Source organism: Gymnoscopelus braueri (genome assembly GCF_963280865.1).
Source record: "Gymnoscopelus braueri genome assembly, chromosome: 3".
Lineage (NCBI taxonomy): Eukaryota > Metazoa > Chordata > Actinopteri > Myctophiformes > Myctophidae > Gymnoscopelus > Gymnoscopelus braueri.
The window spans coordinates 15,652,667-15,672,992 of record NC_137612.1 but is presented as its reverse complement, the minus strand read 5'-3'; the positions used below and the strand labels follow the sequence as shown (position 1 = coordinate 15,672,992).

The 20,326-nt window shown below is 40.9% G+C and overlaps 1 protein-coding gene across 2 annotated transcripts in view; it reads right to left on the bottom strand.

The window, feature by feature from the left end:
- quob (quattro b) overlaps window positions 1–20,326 on the bottom strand; it is a 46,748-nt gene that overhangs the window by 16,449 nt on the left and 9,973 nt on the right. For both annotated transcript variants that reach the window (XR_013932710.1, XM_080422388.1), the window contains exons 2-11: window positions 14,904–15,101; window positions 12,002–13,586; window positions 9,518–9,721; window positions 8,816–8,939; window positions 6,370–6,463; window positions 4,547–4,633; window positions 4,324–4,440; window positions 2,524–2,622; window positions 2,268–2,416; window positions 1,032–1,170 (exon numbers count right to left, since the gene is read on the bottom strand). Coding sequence is in view for 1 of the 2 variants with exons in the window: in XM_080422388.1 (XP_080278514.1) it covers window positions 1,032–1,170; window positions 2,268–2,416; window positions 2,524–2,622; window positions 4,324–4,440; window positions 4,547–4,633; window positions 6,370–6,463; window positions 8,816–8,939; window positions 9,518–9,721; window positions 12,002–13,586; window positions 14,904–15,101 (2,796 nt within the window). In the remaining variant the exon portion in view is untranslated. The remainder of the gene's footprint in view (window positions 1–1,031; window positions 1,171–2,267; window positions 2,417–2,523; window positions 2,623–4,323; window positions 4,441–4,546; window positions 4,634–6,369; window positions 6,464–8,815; window positions 8,940–9,517; window positions 9,722–12,001; window positions 13,587–14,903; window positions 15,102–20,326) is intronic.

The window sequence follows — 20,326 nt, the reverse complement described above, 5'->3', positions numbered from 1 at the left end:
ATGCCGATTTATGTTGGGTGGGTAGGGTACTCAACAACAAGTCACACACACATCAACCAAGTTTTAACCCCTTAATCAGAAATACCTGATGAATGTCAGTTGGCAATAAAATACTTTTTTGCTGTAAGTGAAGACAGTGTGCACGATAACCATGTTTTCCTGTCTCTCATGCACTGGCTGTCTTGCACTATAGGAGTGTCTGCTAAATGCCTCATTTGTAATATATTGATAAGCTGCTAGCCAGTGGTGGACAGTAACAAAGTACATTTACTTGAGTACAATTAAGTACATTTTTTGAGTAGGCCTCCACTACATTTCAAAGACAAATATTTTACTTTTGACTCCACAACATTTCTAGAAAGGGAAAAAGTACATCATACTTAAGTACTTCAGTACTTTAACTCAAGTACAAATTTGACTGAGCAACATCTACTTATAGTTGAGTACTTTGTCCACCACCACTGCTGCTGTCAGGACATCAGACACATTTATAATTGTAATCAATTGTTTAGTACATTGGTTCTCAAAGTGGGGTCTGGGGACCCCCAGGGGTCCTTGGGGGGTTCCAGGGGGTCCCTAGCAAAATGTGTTAATATAGCATCACAATAATTTTAACCACTTTAACCATTTATACTTTGGCTATAAAAAAAAATAGCAGATATACAAGCTCATATGAGCTTGTAGATCTGCTATTTTTGAAAAATATTGAACATTTGTGCAAACCTTTGAATATATATTTTTTAAAGCGAACATGTGTAGGCCTAAGTCAAATCTTTGCTTCTGGGTGTCCCTGGAACAAAATATTTGAGATGGGGGACCGCGGCCAAAAAAATTTTGGGGGTCCTTGACATGAAAAAGTTTGAGAACCACTGGTTTAGTATATGCCTCAAATCTATGAGCGTAGTGTACTGTAGGTAATATGTGGCGAAAGATGAAGGACCTTCAGACAACAGATATCTCAACATGCACTTTCAAATGCTGATACAGGGCCTAATACAGTCCAATCATACCAAAGGTAAGAACTATGGTACCGTGTTGATTTGGCCCTCCATCTCCCTGAGCTTGTAGAGGAAATCAAGGCACTGCAGAGACTCATTGGAGCGCATCACCAGGGTGTGGAGCTTCTCCTCCACCTGGTTGTATAGAACTGTCATGGACTCCATAGCGTCTCTGAAGGAATAGAGGGAAACAACATTAACAAACAATAAGAACAGTATGTACTGTAACACTCTGCTTGTAGTGCATGGGGAGGAATCATAAGGCTATTATAAACACAAGTGTGTGTGTATACCGGTATAGACGTTTACATTTTTAAAAATGTATAATTATATGTATTGTATAGTGTAAACTGAAACACGTACTTAATCTGTAAGGACTGTATTGGCATTGTTATTAACCTCCAAAAATATTCATAATCTTGTGTTTTTGCACATTTATTTTTGTACATCATTATCACGTTTGTCTTAAATATCTGCCTGCTAATGTGTGGCAAGGTATTACAAGGTTTCCTATGCTTGATTGGTAGCGAGGTAGCCTGAGAATGAATGGGCATGTTTAATGAAACCAAGCAGGCTGCCCCCAAACAGATGATTCACTTTTGAGTCTAAAAGGTCAAGGTCACAATCAAGGGCAAAGTCAAAATCAAGAACAGTTGGATTTTCATGGAATTCTGTGCCAGTTTGTTTTGCATTAAGCCACAACCCCCCATAACTCTGGTAGTGTACAAATGGACCTGTAAGGGTCCCTTTGGTTCCATATGCCTATACTGAATGATCAGTATGCCCCAAAGAGTTAATAAAGTGTTGGTTTAAAGGTTACGGTCACAATCGAGTGACATAGAACAGGATCCGTTGGTGCAGGCAGGGTTTGCACCAATAGAGGTATTTGTCTTTATTTTGGGACAAAAGGTCACAATCCAGGTCAGGATCAAAGGGAAAATTGCTCATAACTCAGCAATAGAGAGATGTACTGTAGAACAAGATATGTTGGTGCTTGCAGAGTTTTAGCCTCAGGGTGCATTTATTTGTATATGCTCATGATGTCTGATGCAATCTCATGAAAAAACAAGTGCATTACAGCCAAAGGCAATATCGTAAACTTATCTTTGAAGATAAAAGCAATGGTGTTAGATTAAATTAATTCTACTCAATGATGGGACTTGTCAACACCGTCATAATTCATTGGTGTTTTGAATGCATATTATGTCAGTATCATGGAGACAAAGTAACGTTTAAATGTTTTCACATGGTGGTTCATGGTAACAACACCTGTAGTCCTCTGACTGGGGAAAACGAAACTCCTCTTTCTTCATTCGGGCCAGCATGGCCCCGCCTTCTCTCTGCAGGGTGACCAATCGGGTGTCCTCCAGAACCTCTTTCATTAATGTCCTCTGATCCGAGATGCATAGCTGCACGTCCTGTAGCAAATCACAATGTAGGAACATGTTTATACAACTGACCCAAATAAAAGAAGAAATCTGTAGCAGCCTAATTAAATTCAGCCGAGAAGTGGCTTGTGAATTACCTGGGTGGTGTTCATTGTTTTTGTGCCATCCACTTTCTTAATAGCCCTCTGGAGCAGACTGTCTGCCCCTTGCAGGTCAGCCATGAAAGAAAGCAGTCTCTGAAATAAATTGAATGCATCACACAAAGGAGAAGGTGAACCAAAGAAATGGCTGCATATTTTAAGAGAATCATGGGCATGGTGGTGGAAATTTGCTAAAACGGCTGATCGGCTCTCTCTGGTGCCCACTGGAAGAACTGCAGGCAGTGCTAACCCGAGGCCATGCAGTAAGTCTGGGGGGCGAAAATAGCAGATCTACAAGCTCACAACGCGTCACATTGCGACGCGTTGTGAGCTTGTAGATCGGCTATTTTCAAATAGCCTAGGTATAAAATAGGGCTAAAGTGGTTGATGTATGTTTTATAACGTAATAATTTATATCTGCAAAGTAACTAGTAACTAAAGTTTTCAAATAATTGTAGTGGAGTAAAAGTACAATATTTGCCTCTGAGATGCAGTGGAGAAGAAGTAAAAGTATAGACAATTGGAAATACTCCAGTAAGTACAGTACTTGAGTAAATGTACTTAGTTACTTTAGACCACTGTAAATCAGTATCTGCAAATGTATTCTTTGGGACTGGTAGACCAGACAGCAATTTAATCAAGTAGGTTCCAGGCACCCAATTTCATCTCCAGTTTTTAATAAATAGTCCCTAAATTGATCAACAAGGAAGTGTATTGCTTGAGTTCACGTGTTTGAATGATTTTTACAATCTACCCTCGTCTCCAGTAACAGTGTTGGCTGCTGTTGAACCATGGCAAAAGACATGAAAGAACTGGATTAATGAAGTTTTCTGTGAATCAACAACATTATTTAACTAATTCACTATGCAATAAATAAATAAATAAATGAATCCACTCCCACTCATTAAGTTGTAGGTCGGTGCTTTTTAGCATAACAAATAAGCTAATCCATCATTGTAGAATTATGATTTTTTTCTCTCTTTTTTTCACCCAACCCCGTCCCCATCCAAGAGCTGCTAAAGCTCATCCTGGGATTAAAGACAACAGTGGTAATTAATCTTAAATGTGCGTGGGGGTACAGAATCCTCCTCAGTGGGTGACCTGTGTTTGAACAGCTGTGTCCACCAACTCCCTGGCTGCAAGGTTAATGAGGCTGAGTGTGGGACCGGTGGGGAAAAGACAATAGATATTTTGCTGTAAAGAAACGTCCTACAGGGAAATTAGATCAATCTACCACATGCAGCCACAAGAGCCCTACACATTTTAAGAAGTTAACCACTTTAATAAATATCTCGCGTTCATTTCTTGACACACGGGCTGCCGTAGGACGCAAAAAGGACACTAGTGCTTATGCTCATAACTCTATGGTGTGCCCAAAAACGACTCAATAATTCTACTTCCGGCAGGCTTCCGGGTGCTTCAAAACGCCACTGAGCACATTCATTGAAATGATAGCTGGGGGCGGGGCAATCCGCCCTCTAGTTATATTATACCTCTATGACTCCACCCCCCTTTGGTGGAGTTAGCTGGTTTAGCAGAAAGTTTGAGGATCAGATGGAGTTAGCTGGTTTTGTCAGAAGCGCTTTTTAATACTTTTCATTGGTTCTATATATTTTTTTTTACCAACACACAGACGTAAAAGGTGAAAATGGCACTGATTTATGGAAAAGAAATGCAAAAGCGGAAAAATTTGCTGGTTTCTGCCCGACACCAACGATATGCTATTTTTTATATTTTAAAGTTCTTTTTGGACAGTTTTTGCCTACAACATGCCCAAAATATCAAACTATTCCGTACCTGATGGAACTGCATCCAGTCAGCATGGCTATAAGTGAAGGTCCCGCCCAGGTCAGATGTTAACTGGGAGACCTCCACCATTTTGTTGAGGGCTTTCATAGAGGTCACCACATCCATCTAATAATGGACAGAGAAAAAGACGTGATGTCAGGACAGTTATTATAGTCTCACTAAAATCACAATGCACAGAAGTGGTAGTGTAAGTGCAGGCTATACTTGTGACCTGTAAGCCGGGCTGTCTTTCAGGTCGTGGACACGTGTCTTTCTCCACCAGCATTAGGATGCTGTGGACAGCATGGAGGGCCTGCTCCTATAAAGGACATTCAATCAATCAATGACAAAAACCATGACATGATTTAATATCCTCATAAGCAGTGGTGGAAAAAGTACTGGCATCTTTTACTTAAGTAAAAGTATCAATACTGCAGTGTAGAAATACTCTGTTACAAGTAAAAGTCTGGAATTCAAAATGTACTTGAGTAAAAGTACAAAAGTATTGGCTTAAAGTACCAGAAGTAAAAGTACTCATTGTGCAGAATGTCCCATTTCACAAGTTCATAATGTATTAAAAAAAAAAAAAAAAAAGATCTACAAGCTCACAATGCGTCGAATCGCGATTGTGAGCTTGTAGATCGGCTATTTTCAAATGGCCGAAATATATATGGGGCTGAAGTGGTTAATGTATCTAAATCTAAATCTACAAAGTAACTAGTAACTAAAGCTGTCAAATAATTGTAGTGGAGTAAAAGTATAATATTTGCCTCTGAGATGTAGTGGAGCAGAAGTAAAAGTATTGAAAATGGGAAATACTCCAGTAAAGTAAAAAACCCTCAAAAGTGTACTGAAGTACAGTGCTTGAGTAAATGTACTTAGTTACTTTACACCACTGCTCATAAGAAACAGGACGGTTCACTATAATAAAACATTCTCAATATCTCAATCCTCAGTTCGACTGAGGATTGAGATATTGTAATAAGACGATCGCCAGGGTAAACAACACTGCACAATGAAATGAAATGTTTCCTTCACCATCATCTCATCCACTACATAGATCTTGCTTAGTAAATCAGATCCAGATCAATTAAGTAGCCTACATACATATCCACTTGTATAAAAATGGAAATATCTCCCCCTAGTGTTTTTTGTTTTTATTTTTTCTTCATTTTTATTTTCACTAGAAATGTAAAAGCCTGAACAAACTTGCACTGATGAATCATGTTGCATTTACCGTAAACGCCTGATTTGCTTCACCCCGAAACCAGACCCTTGTTGACTAATCATCTGTGCACTGACATTCCTCATCTGTAAATCTGAGTTGACGGCTTGATGGCACTGTGCTTTATGCTCTCTCTCTCTCTCTCTCTCTCTCTGTCTCTCTCTGTGCAGTGGTGTAAAGTAACTAAGTACATGTACTCAAGTACTGTACTTAAGTTTAATTTTGAGGTATTTTTACTTTACCAGAGTATTTCCAGTTTTCAGTACTTTTACTTCTACTCCACTAAATCTCAGAGGCAAATATTATACTTTTAATTCCACTACAATTATTTGAAAACTTTAGTTACTAGTTACTTTGTAAATTTTGATTATTATTACAAACATACATTAACCACTTCAGCCCCATATACATTTCGGTATATAAAATATATATATTTGAAAATAGCCTATCTACAAGCTCACAATGCATCGCATCGTGAGCTTGTAGATCGGCTATTTGTGCATTGTGAGCTTGCAGATCTGCTATTTTCAAAAGATGTTTACTTACTTTTGGTACTTTAGGTACATTTTGATGCCAATACTTTTGTACTTTTACTCAAGTACATTTTGAATACAGGACTTTTACTTGTAACAGAGTATTTCTGCATTGCAGTATTGATACTTTTACTTAAGTGTGTGTGTGTGTGTGTGTGTGTGTGTGTGTGTGTGTGTGTGTGTGTGTGTGTGTGTGTGTGTGTGTGTGTGTGTGTGTGTGTGTGTGTGTGTGTGTGTGTGTGTGTGTGTGTGTGTGTGTGTGTGTGTGTGTGTGTGTGTGTTGACGCCGTTCCAAACCTGAGCCATCAGCAGGGCTTTGTAGAGGAGGGGCGACGGAGTCTTCTTCCTGGCATCAATTACCAGAGTCATTCCCAAATCTCTGACATCTTGCCTGGGAAGGAAAACACACATGCGTGTTGGAGCGCATTATAAGACAGTGTTCACTTCATCATAAAAACCCTTTATCTGATTGAAAGTGGCATTCAAAGAGCTTTTACGCCTCACTTATCTCACTGCTTATCTCTGTATCTCTCTCTCTCTCTCTTTCTTTCTCTCCATCTCTCTCTCCCGCTTCACACATCCTTATATGCCAAACGTTTGACGCCCTTCACAGACTACCCTAATGGCCTCCTTCTTATGTTACCAGTGTGTGTGTGTGTGTGTGTGAGACTAAATGAGATGTGGCTTCTTCCAGCTCTTAGCAAGGTGCTGCATACCAGACGCTGTGCAGTCAGTCTGGCTGCAGGCTATACGCTGTTGTTCTTGCGGTCAGAAAAGAATGCTTCTTTTACAGGCAACGGGCCGAGGTTGTTTTACTAGCAGAGTGGTACCTTGAACCTCAAAGTCTCATCCATTAAGTCCAGTGTAAACACAGACGGCCCGTAAATGTACGCTGTGGCGGAACTAAGGACACTCGTGTTTTAACAACGGGACAGCTATCCCCCCTGGGGGTTGGACAGGGTCATGGGCAGTGGTGGATAGTAACTAAGTACATGTACTCAAGTACTGTACTTAAGTACAATTTTGAGGTATTTGTACTTTACTTGAGTATTTCCAATTTCCAATACTTTTACTTACACTCCACTACATCTCAGACGCAAATATTGTACTTTTACTCCACTACAATTATTTGAAAACTTTAGTTACTAGTTACTTTGTTAAACATACATTAACCACTTCAGCCAAATAGCCGATCTACAAAAGCGACGCGTTGTGAGCTTGTAGATCTGCTATTTTCAAAGGATTTTTATACATTTTTAAATATGTGAAATGGGATATTGTGCATGATGGGTACTTTTACTTTTAGTATTAAGTATATTTTGATGGCAATACTTTTGTACTTTTAAGTAAATTTTGAATACAGGACTTTTACTTGTATGTATTTCTACATTGCATGAAGTGGGTGACAACGCCGCATGAAAAAGTTACATCATTCAAAAGGTATCCATAGCAAAGAGACCCGAGTGTGATAACTAAATCATCATGTGTTTTCTAAAGAGATTATACATCATTTGGTGATAAATCAGTCATTCGGTTTGGATGGGAGGAGGTGAACCCATACTTTTCACCTCCTCTATATAACGCCTGGTTTATTACGATGATATGCATGTAAAACAAGTCGTATGCATGCAAAGCCCAGATCATTGAAGCGCGATAATCTAGAGACAGGCCTTGTGGGGAGAATTTGCGGCGCTTCCCTTGAAGTCACAGGTTCAGGCAATGATACGTTAAATCAAACAGACAGAAGCTCTCACCTATTCCTCATACCATAAACCTGCTCAACTTTAACAACTCTAACCGTGAACTCAACCCCATCAGGCCCACGCACGCTGCATGCATCATTAACTGTGATTATTATTGTACAAACAATGCAATCCTTTATGTATTTGTTTAATTTGTCTGACATGTTGTCACACACAGACAAACTATACTGTTTGTCTCTGTGTATTGCTGCAATCAGATTTCCTGATTTAGGACATACAGTATAAGAGCCCAAACATTGAATAAAGGACTAAACAGGCCTGTACGACCACAGGAGGAAATTGTAGTCTAGTCTCCCCCTAGTGGCCAAAGTCGAAATAGGACATTTGCATGATATGTTGGATTCAGGTGAATCTGTATTCTCAGACATTGACATTTTATGAAAAACAAAACCAGGGCAGGAATTTCAGAATCTCAGTTTGGCCTTGTGCCCTTCAAAAGAATTGCATGCCCTGAGGCCACAGTGGCCTTAATGCCCCAGCTGACTGTCACTTTTTCCTCTGTCTCTTTCTTGTTAATTATGTAGCAGTGTCTCTTTCTTGTCATGTAGACACCTTTTGTTGAGATTCTGAATTCTTAACTGGCCTCTCCCCAGCTTTAAACCAATCCAGTAACTTTGATTGGTGCAGGGCTGAGCATGGATCGGATTGTAAATACCATTATTTATTTATTTCACTGCAGATAGTCTACATATTAAATTTAAAATCATCCTTAACCCTTAAATTCAAATTAATCATTTCAATGGACTAATATCTTGTTTTATTTGATGGCCTTCCTGCCCTGGCATTTGGCCTTTGTGCCCTCAAAAAATGGACAACACCAAAGGCCAAGTGGCCTTTGCCCCTAAAATGAAGAAATTCCAGGCCTGCCTATCACACATCAATTTGGTGGCCCTGGGGCCTAGGGGCCACCGACCCCCTGTTGAAGTCTGTCCCAGATGTATCAATCACATTATAATAAAGTGTTTGTGGTGTGTAGGTACCTAGGTATGGCATGTAGGTAGAGCAGCAACCTGCAGACACCCGGGGCTGACACTAGAGGTGATGTCCACTCCTTCCTGCCTGCATGGACCTCTACCACTGCTCTGCCTGTCTTGTCCCTGCCACCTAGGGATAGGCAGAGCACACAAATGTCATGTTATTCTGCAGTGGTGGAAAGTAACTAAGTACATGTACTCAAGTACTGTACTTTAAAAAAAACTTTACTTGAGTATTTCCAATTTCCAATACTTTTACTTCTACTCCACACAACTCCATTTTTCCGCTTTTGCAATTTTTGCCATAAATATTGAACACCCTTTACATCTGTATGTTGATAAAAAAAATACTGAACCAATGAAAAGTATTAAAAAGCGCTTCTGACAAAAGCAGCTAACTCCATTGGATCCTCAAACTTTCTGCTAAACCAGCTAAGTCCGCCAAAGGGGGGTGGAGTTAGCTGGTTTTGCTGACTCCAGGCTCCACCCCCTTTTGACCTCCAACCTCATTGTGAGCTCATCCATTCAGCTCATCCATTCAGCTGTTCTCATCAATGATGAACAAAACCTCTTAACTCCTCTTACTCCTCCACTCTTTTTGTTTTGTTTTAGTCATTTCCTGAAAAACATTTTAGCTGGTTTCTGCCGGACAGCAGAGATATATAAAGCATAAATAAACACATGTACTGCTGATGTGGTGTGTAGTACCTGGTAAACAGATAATGCCCAGTTGAAGCAGAGCACTGACGTCTCTGAAGCTGGATTGTTGCGTCGGGGGGGAGGACAGAGGACCGTCAGAGATGGACGAAGAAGCCTTTTCTACTTGCAGAAGACACAATGGTTTGTCTGTCTTAGAGTGGTGGTGGGGTTTAGAATCAGGTCCGTTGGTTGTGGGGGGAATTTCACCCTTGCCTAAGTGGGAGTCTAAAGGTCAGTATGTGTCACGAGCATGTTAACTGACTTCCATTGAAAGAAAAAAAGAAGAACATGAAAGTTAAAAGCGTAAACTGAAAAATCCTAATAAAACATAGCATGACAGATACATTATAACCAGTGGTGGAAAGTAACTAAGTAGATGTACTGAAGTACTGTACTTAAGTACAATTTTGAGGTTTTTGTACTTTACTCGAGTAAATTTCCAATACTTTTACTTCTACTCCACTACATCTCAGAGGCAAATATTGTACTTTTATTCCACTACAATTATTTGAAACTTTAGTTACTAGTTTTTTTGCAGATATAAATTATTACATTATAAAACATACATTAACCACTTTAGTCCTATTTTATACCTAGGCTGCTAAAATAGCAGATCTACAAGCTCAGGCAACGCTTGCCTGTGAGCTACTTTTGTACTTTTACTCAAGCAAATTTTGAACCCCAGACTTTTACTTGTAACAGAGTACTTCTACAATGCAGTATACTTTTACTTAAGTAAAACATTCAAGTACTTTTCCCACCACTGATTATATAACTATGGAGGAGTTTGTTTTCAGCATGCAACATAATTCGAATGTATTTTTAAATTCATCAGAGGACATCGTTCCTTCTACACCGAAGGCTTTTCATGAGGAAAAACAATAGAAGAATCCTGTTTATACCGGTCGCTAATAATTGCTGACTTCGTAATATCCTGTCCAGCAACCTCTGCCCTCTTAAATACTGCGAGTAATTCTTCACGAGAGGGATTTTTCTGAAGCCATAACTCTCAACAGTCCTCTTTCAACATGGACCTATACCCAACACAGCTGCACCACTGTGCACGGACAGCTTTTTAAAACGCTGGACATGGTTTCTGTAACAAAACACTGCTGGCCCGACTAAGCTTGGCTTTGATTTCAGACATCCTAATTGGCCCCTCTTTAAAGCACACACACTGTTGTCTGTGTTCACTCTCATGGCTGCTTTAATAGTCTACGACAAGCATATCTCCACTTGAGATGTCAAGTTGTTCTTCTATGGGTGTGAGGGCTGAGGGTGCACAACATGCACAGTGCACAATGTCAATTTTTACACTTTTACATTGACATTAATTAACTATATCATACTATAATGTACACATTATCGTCACTGTGTGTCAGGCAGGAACCTTGTATCTCCATATTTTGTTTTCGTATATTAATGCCATCATACAAGAGTGTTGCACAAAAGTAGTGAATAAAGCAGATCTACTGTACAAGCTCACAACGCGTCGCATCACGATGACGCATTGTAAGCTTGTAGATCGGCTATTTTCACTATTCAATACAAAATTATGATAATGAAAATAATAAACAGGAATGGTTTTGGACATACAGTACAAGGTTTCCACCCGACAATAGCGCCGACAGGCAGCTTCCTCCTGCCTGATAAGCTGTCCACAGTTGGCACACACAGGCCCTCCTGTGGAATGAAGGGTGGCAGGCTATTTATGTCCCCTTGGTACAAGGAATGACGTGAATGCTGCCATTCTACTCTGTGGAAGCCACAGAGCCGAGGAGAGGAGGAATCCCCCTGTGAAACATCATACTCAAGTCCGACCTAATGCCCTTTGAACCCTCTCATTTCTTAATTGCCCTCTCATGAACCGTGACCCCCTCGACGCTACGGAGCACACACTCCCCAAAGCACTGGAGGTCACTGGAGGTCACAGTTTGAGTTTCAATCAGTCAGTGTTTCGACAGAATGGGTTCAGTGGCCCTTCGAGCAAGCGGCGCGCAATAAAAATCAGCTGGTTATGCAGTAATAATCATAATCATAACAGTCATAATAATTATTATCATTATAATGCACTAACTGTGTATGTGAGTGTTTCATTGCCCTCTGGCATTAAAACACTGACGTTTTTTATTACTTATCGCTTTATTATTTTTATAAAAGCCACTTAAAAATATTTAAACTTTTGGCCTGGATCGCTGGCGTAGCGGTCCAGGCCAAAAGGCTCAGTGTAGCCTGACAGCGCGCCACAGGTTCGACTCCCAATCCCGACGGCCTTTGCTCCGTGTCACTCCCCATCTCTCTCCCCATTTCCTGTCAGCCTACTGTCCTGTCAAATAAAAGGCATAAAAGCCCCAAAATACATCTTAAAAACTCTGTGACTCATTTATGTGACATGATACATGTATGTACAACATACGCTCTGCCATTATTAGTATTAAAACATTTACATTTTATCTCTGAGCGGCTATCAAAAGACACCCTCTTATGATTTACCTTTTTTACTGCAATGTCGCCTGTCCATCTTTGGAGATACCACCAGACCCAGGTCTGTGTCTTTCTGACACTTCAGTACGTTGGGTATCATTTCGGGACAGATGTCACTGTAGCTCCTGTTGTTGGCCTTGTGGAGAAGCGGACTTCCTTTGACTATCTCCGACACCGTGGACAGAGACCTGAGTTTGGCTTTGTGTTTCCCCGAGGGTTTAATCGCCTCCGCCATCGGGTGTGCTTCAACGCTGCCAACACAGGCCTCCAAGACGGGCTGAGGAGGAGCACCTGGCATGAGATGCCCCTTAGAGTTATGTCCTACTTGGTGGGAAATCGGATGTCTCTGTGCTTCCCGGCTATAGTCTCCACCAGGGGGTAATATATGAGCAACGGGCAATTCCGTCGTTGCGTTTCCTGATTCCAAACTAGCGGGTGGTTGTTTGTGGGGTGGCACAAAAGGTGGCATCGTTGTTTCACAGCATTGTCCATTTTCGAGTGGCTCATGGCGTATGGTTGCTTCGTCACAGTGGTTATAAGACGTGCCTTGCTCGTCCCGGTGAACCGCGTTCGTGTTCTGGGATCCAGACTCCAGCTCTTCACTAAGCCCCACCTCGTCCAGGGCAGCCAGGAGATCGACGCTTCCCTTCTCAAAAGGGACCGGGTTCCGTAAAGCTGCCATGTAAGAATCTCTGTACCTGCATTTCAACTCTTGGTCAGTAGGTTCGTGTCCCCCCAGCTTTCTCTGACTGCAGGGCGTGCAGGGCTCCGCTGAGTATTTCAGGGTACGTCCACAGGGGGCACTGTTGCCTACGGGTATAGGTGGAGGTGGCCTGACTGGTTTGAACAAAAGAGGTGCAGTGGGACTTGGAGGAGTGCTGTCCACTTTTGCCAAAGCCTCCTTCTCCTTGGCAAAATCAACAAGGTCCACATAATCGCCCTCTATCTCACGATAGTTCCGACTGTCCCAGGTATTGGGTGAAACCCATCCCACGGGCTTGGTTTGGGTCGTGGAGAGTATTTTGGGGACGCGTTTGTCACGTTCCATTTTGATAAGTTTTGAGGAACTATCCCCAAGTCTCAAAGACACCGAGATTCTGTCCCTTGACGGAAGAATCATGTTCTCCAAAGGGAGGGTGGAAGAGTTGAAATGGGAAGGCACCGACAGGCGTTTCGACTCAAGAGGAGCTTCACGGGTGACAGAAGGAGTGGGCATGGCCTTGGGCTTATCTAAAAACTCTGGAATGGCTACCTTAACCCAGGGCAACTTTATTATTCCTTGGTCTGTGGAGAGCAAGCAACGTGAGAGCCGTGTCCCACGGCGTCCCTCGTTGATTTCCCGCAGCCAGTCTTCAGTGAAGATGCAAGGGTAGGACGTCTCGGGGATCGGCGTCTCGTCCACTTCACGACACCCCTCTTCCAGAAGGCATTTGAGGACGATGCGTGCTGCCTGGTCCCCAAACGGTTCCACCTGGAGGTAGAAGTCCCCCGGACGCAGTAGCAGAGGGTTGAGAGGAGCTAGCTGGATGATGGTTTTGTCATGAAGACACAGTGGCCATCCCTCACAGCGGAAAAGTACATCAGAGTATGTCGCCTGAGTGGAGATATAAAAGAGAGTGGTTTCAGGGGGTGTTCTGAATTTAGTTGCTCCTAAACCCCATGGCTTACTGTCAGTGATAGACAATAGAGAATGAGTAGCTGGATAAAACTCAGGTGAGATGGCAACTCTACACCAGGAAATTACAGGAAAAAAATGCTAAGTGCATTGAAGACTAGTACCAGCACACTTGGTGAACAGCATCTTGCCCGAAATGTCCATGTGGCAATTAAAAAGTCAACTTGGAATGCGGTCCTTGTTTATTTAGTTTGAAATGGGCACTATTTACCATGTCTCCTGGCTTCTACTGAATTGAATTTGATGATTCAAACAGACTCACATTTAACCCCTTGTCATATTAATGAATAACTTAGTTGAACCCTGGATTTAGCCAGAAAATAGTGTCCTTAAATACACTGTTGAAATAAATCTGTTGTGCTCGAGCTGACGTGAATAGCAAGCTTAAACTGTGTTATCTCACGTGCACATCTGGGCATAGTGCCACTATAAATAATTGTAATCCATGCAATACAAAACATCTTAAAGCGGCACAGGGCAAGTAATCTCTTTAAATCAAAGTAAACACTAAACTTCACTCTAAGTTAATTATGTCTGATGATCCAAAACCCTCTTCAGATATAGCATACCAGTGTTGATTTTGACAGCAAATTTTGATTTAGTTTTAGTCATAGTCTTTTGAATCAAATTCCATTTAGTTTTAGTCATATTTTAGTCATCTGAAATGTTTTACTGTTAGTCTAGTTTTAGTCGACTAAATATCATAAGATTATAATCGACTAAATCTACAGTTGATTTAGCCGACTAAAATGTATTTTGGCGGTGCCTTGATGGCGTCGTAATGGCTGATTTTACACTTGGTTGCATGCTGAAAATAGCTGATCTACAAGCTCACAACGCGTCGCAGCGTGACGCGTTGTGAGCTTGTAGATCTGCTATTTTCAGAGCGCAACACCTGAGTTCAACCAAAATGACTTGACTTTTAGTTCTACTGGATCTCTTCTCCACTCGTCCCTCACTAACATTTTAGTCTAGTTTTTATTTGTTGACGAAATTGTCAATATATTTAGTCTTAGTGTTAGTCATCATAGCTTAGTTTTTATTTAGTTTTCGTCAGTGATAAAAGGTAGTCGGACGAACATTTTTCGTCATAGTTTTAGTCGACGAAATCAACACTATAGCATACTGTACTATCTCTATAAACTGATTTATAAGTTGATATGCCAGATCTGTTCATATGAAGTGTGAGTTTGTGTGAATCTGTACGTACAGTACACTTGCATAGTGTATACTCACACATGCCGCCTGTTGCACACTCTCGAGGAGATGTTTGGAGGGAATGAGGAAGTCCAGCAGGCAGTGCAACGCGTCGCCGTGGTAACGCTCCTCGATGGTACGGAACAGCTGGCAGAGGACGACGGACGCAGTGGCCTCAAAGGGCGGGAACAGAGCCGACAGGGCGCTCTGGATGGACGAGTCCAGAGATTCTGGGTTCTGGAGAACAGAAAGAAAGGTATAGGTCAGGAGATCAGAGTTCACGTGACCTTGATGGGTTGAGTGTCTTGACTGAAAACAAAACCGTTGGAGGAGATATGTTTACTGGCAAGTGGCAACCAACTAAGTGCCAGCAGCTCTGTCTTGCAAAGTGTACAATTTTCATTCCAACCCACAGGAAACGAGCCTCCCTGTAAACTAATACAAGCAGAAACAAAAACAAATGAACACATGACCCAGATGCAGATTTCTGACAAAGGGTTACCCTAGAAACATGAGTTAAAGTGTAACCCAATATGACCCCAAGTCTTTTGTGCCAGTAACCTGGCCCCTCAGCCACATTAACCCTGACATCCCTATTTTGAACACAAACAGTCTATAGTATCCTTAATTTATACACACTGGACGCCAGTGTAACGCAGCAAAAATAGCAGATATAATCTCACAAGTGGTTAAAGGCATAGTTCAGCGGTTCCGGTAGGAGACACAAAGAGTCTCCTTTGTGTCTCCTACCGGAACCGCTGCCTACTGGTCAAATTATTGGCTTAGGAATGCGACAAAAACAAAAAAATATCCATGAATTAAAGTCTCCATGGGGTGACTAATCCATAGAAAAAAAGTATTTTTTGGGGGGAACTATTCCTTTAAACATCTTTCTAATATGCTTTCCATACATTTGTATTTGACACTTGACACTAGAACAATCAAGAAATGTTGGCGTGATGTTTTAATGTCATCCACATCCAAGTATACAATTAACATCTCTTAATGTGAAGCAGATGGTTGTCAGAGCAGATGTGATACCCATAAAGCAACACTTTATTTGAAAAGGTACTGTACCTGATGAGAACTACAGATGTATGCTAGATGGAGCACACAGGGTGCCGTGTGCACCGTCTTTGATTTCAAGGTATTTCATGCTTAAATCACCCCCGAACTGGAAAATGTATGTAGTGCTCGACAACTGCATTCATCATTTGTTTTAAAATCTGTTTATAGATTTGATGAGCGTATCATCAAACCGTGTACAAATTATTATGCACTTCCAGTCTGTCTGAACCCATTTTCCATCAAACGTTTTGAAGTAGTCAAGTCAGTAGCTGATGTTGCGCTTCCATCTCTTCTTAATTTCTTGAAATGAGATGCCTAACCAGATGAACCCTATCGTCCCTATTCTGGGGGTCACAACGCGATGCATTGTGACCTTGAAGATCAGCCATTTGGGGATTCGAAAATTTGGTGTGGAGGGAAACAAGTATAGGGCACAAACCGTCAGCTAAGTATATATTAAACAGTAGACAGACAGTCCAGTCGTGACTTGGTTGTGTTGATGTGATGTTAAAGATCTTGTGTAAAAACGAAAAGTTTTGCAATCCTGAATACATAAATCTATTTGACCAGGAGGATGATTTAATCTCCTACTTTAATCTCCTACCAAATGCAGTCAATTCTTATCCTAATACATTTCATAGTAGTCTGCCTAGAATGCATGAATGCATACATAAGTGAATTGAACTGTATGTGCTCTATATGTCTGCCACGGAAGGTCACTTTCAAAGGCTGGTGTCTGTTTGGACATTTGATTAGTGCTGACAGCACTGCATCGACCAAAGAATGTCCACATGACCAAGGAACATCCAAAAACGTAAAACCACACGACAGATATATTCTCTTGGCCTCTTATGTAGCGAACAGTGCTTTGGAATGCCTTTAACCAATGCCAGCTTTATACTTTCTGCGAACCAAAAAGAAAAAGTGAAATACTTTTCAGTATGAGCATATTAAATATGCTCATGGGATGCTCATGGGATTTTGGGATCATCTGCGTTTAGTGAAGTCGACAGTACAGTACCTACTCACAGGGTTCAATTTGTTTAAAAAAAAGAAAGGGAAAAAAAGAATCATATGGATCTCGGCATCCACAGGGGAACGATGTGGCTCCGATGTGGATTTCAGACTGAGACCGCGGTCAGAGCAACATTGACATCCATTGTCCAAGTTAATATTTCATTGAAAACAACAGTGTGGAGGTACTTCTGTGGCCCACTGGAAGTGTGCATACAAAGTTTGGCATTGGTCGGTCCAGTGGTTTACAAGATGCACAAACACACAGTCACAAACACAAACTCGACTTAAGCCCTATACTTTGTCATAGAACACATTGCGAAAATAGCCGACCTACAAGCTCATAACGCGTTGCATTGTTGTGACACATTGTGAGCTTGATCTGCTATATTCACTCATTTTGAAGTAAAATGCCAAAATACAAAATGTGGCCAAATAGGGATATAATGTGATATACTCAAAAATAAATACAGTATCAATATCATACAGTCGATACAGAAAGTTTCCTAAAGGAAATGCATGGTCTATTTAATTTGTATATATATATATATATATATATATATATATATATATATATATATATATATATATATATATATATGCATGTGTACTGTATATTTCCCCCCATCCCCCCAAGCAAATCGAACTGTCTACTCAGCCATTTTCACCTGTAACAACACGATCATTAGAACATAGCGCAAATACATCAACAATCCACCCAGCGAAGTGCTTGCTCTGTTTCATCTTCTGCCCTTCTGCTACATGAGCGGCACATGGAGAAGAAAAGAGAGAAAAAAGAAAATTGCCATTTTCAGAACATCAAGGTGGCATTTGATTGGGCCTCATCACAACCCCTTCAGCAGTGCGTTGGTATGATTAAATCTGTCATGCCTGCGTATGTGAACACTTGTTTCATGTTGGGCCAAGTTCCACCTCATTTAAGCTGGTATACTTCAAGTGGGCAAGGGTCAGGTTCTGATCTTACTCAAACAGACAAGATCCAACAAAGAAACGTCTGGTCCTGCTCACGAGTCCCAAAGTGAAGCTGTGTAAAAAGACACCGTTTCTCTGTTAAGAGTCACGCTTGGTGCTAATGTTTACGGCATGGACATGTCTACTTCACATAACCATGCTCATAAGAATTAGGCTGTTGAACCATGGGCCCTGGCCATAGGCTACCAGAGCCAGCTGTGGCGAACGGTCATATCCAAACAAAACACACGGAAGCAATTGAGAGGGGAAAGATTGAAGCCATCCTTTGTGCCGTTTCCAAAGGTGAGCGAGCAGAACTGCAGAAGACATAAAGAAATGTGGTTTGTGAAGTGGTGAGGAGGAAACATCAACACAGATTCAGGTTTACACAGTGATATCAAGCCAAGTCACATGTCATCTTTTTTATGAGCAATACACTGTCACTGCCCAAAAGCAGCTCAGGAGTCTTTTGATATACTGTATAATGAATTGTGTGCTGGCATCTACACATTTTGTTGAACGTATCCATTATTGCTTGCTTTGTTAAACATACCAAACAATACGCCCTTGCACTGTATACAGGCATTCTGTTTTACATTAATGTTTATCATAAAATATATATTATAGAGTATAAGTATAGAAATCCAGGGTCTGGCATGAGTGAGAATGGCTTGTACTGTATATTTTTGTTTTGATAGAGACTTAGAGAGATATTGTTTTACAACCAGTAATATTATATTGGTGTTTTCTTTGTTTGTTTGTTTGTTTGTTTTACTTAAGTTGTAAAAACGAATGAGTTTGAATGAAATCCTGGTGTGCGGCGTGTGCCTAATGTCTAACTATTTTCTTGAACAGTGTGTGTGTATATATGTATATTCCAATTGAATATTTATTCAGAATATTTATTCTGAGGCTTATTCACATGAGAACCAAGCCACCTATTTTGAAGCAGTACAGGTCTGGAGCCAGCTAGCAGTAGCAATAGGCATGTTATTCATGCCATTATTTCACTGTTCCCTCCCTGCAGTGTTGCTCTCCCACTCCTCAAAGAGCTCTGTTTTTAGCCCATTCCTCATTTAGCTAACTGGTCTCACCAAGACCACAGACTGGCGTGGCCCAGTGTAAACACACTCAGCAGTCATTTCAAAGAGACCTCACACTGGCCAGCATTGGGACTAGCCGTGCTAATGTGACTGCCGGGATTATGAATAGGGTTCATCTGTAAAAACAAAACTCACTTTGCAGAAAGTCATGAACTGTCTGGAACCAAATTAAAGTCAGCAAGTTTATCTTTTTTATGTTTTTATTTTTTAACTAATTAGATTTTTCATGAATGCCTGTGAGACTATAGTCATCTCTAGAATTATTACCAGTGTTATGTGGGAGGTAAATATTGCCATAGCCATGCCAGTGTCAATATTTGAATAATGACAGTCAAGTCTTTGTATCTCTTGGAAACATTACATGGCCTCAACAGAAAAGAATGCATCCTCTTTCTGATTGTGCACATCTGTCACAATAGATTATGCACTGGAGAACAAAATACCTTTGAGGCTGGTCCTTGCATGGTAATGCATCACAGCTGTTAAGAATTTTATTCAACTTCTACTGTATGTCTCAAAGCGAACAGTGGACGCCTTTTTTCCCCAGTATGCAAGTGAATCGTGATATTTTAATTCATGTTCAGTTCAGAGTCTAATCTATGCATGTGCTCTACAGTGCTACAGACATAACATCATTTTATTAACAATTTTTAAGGTCCTGTCCCACACCCACACATGAAGATAGAAAACTATCCCAGGCAGTTTTGCAATCAATCATCCTTAGCAAATCAGTCCTAAATAAGTGTCTTCATTTCTCATTGCACCAAACATGGCTTTAGAAATGTCTCCAATGAAATGTCTCCTCGAGTTTGAAGCTAAACGGCTCTTTTAATATGGTTTCTGGTTGACATTGATGAAAGACAAGTTCTGGATACAGTTATTTTTTCCCCCTGGCCCATCATCATGGGTGGTTCAGTTGTCTGTAGCTCCTCTGTGAATGAACAGTCTAAAACATAGCTCAGTTGGACACTGTTCAGACAGACGAGCTAGCCAGGTGAACTTGGAAGAGAGGTGAAGGAGTCAGTGTTATGAGTTCATTAGTATCCCATTGCTTTCCCATTACTTCTCCCTAGGAGAAGATAATGTATACCTTTAACAGACCATTTTCGGTATTGTGCTCTAATGTTACAATGTTTCTTTTGACCCTCAACCAGCACCAACATATTGTACATAATACCCAATTACCCATAAAGCACAATGTCATTGTGTGAACCCCATGTGCTATAAGCAGCAAAAACAAAGAGAAACGTACATGCAAATCCCTCTGCTTGCAAACAATGGTACAGGACATCAATCCATTTGCTG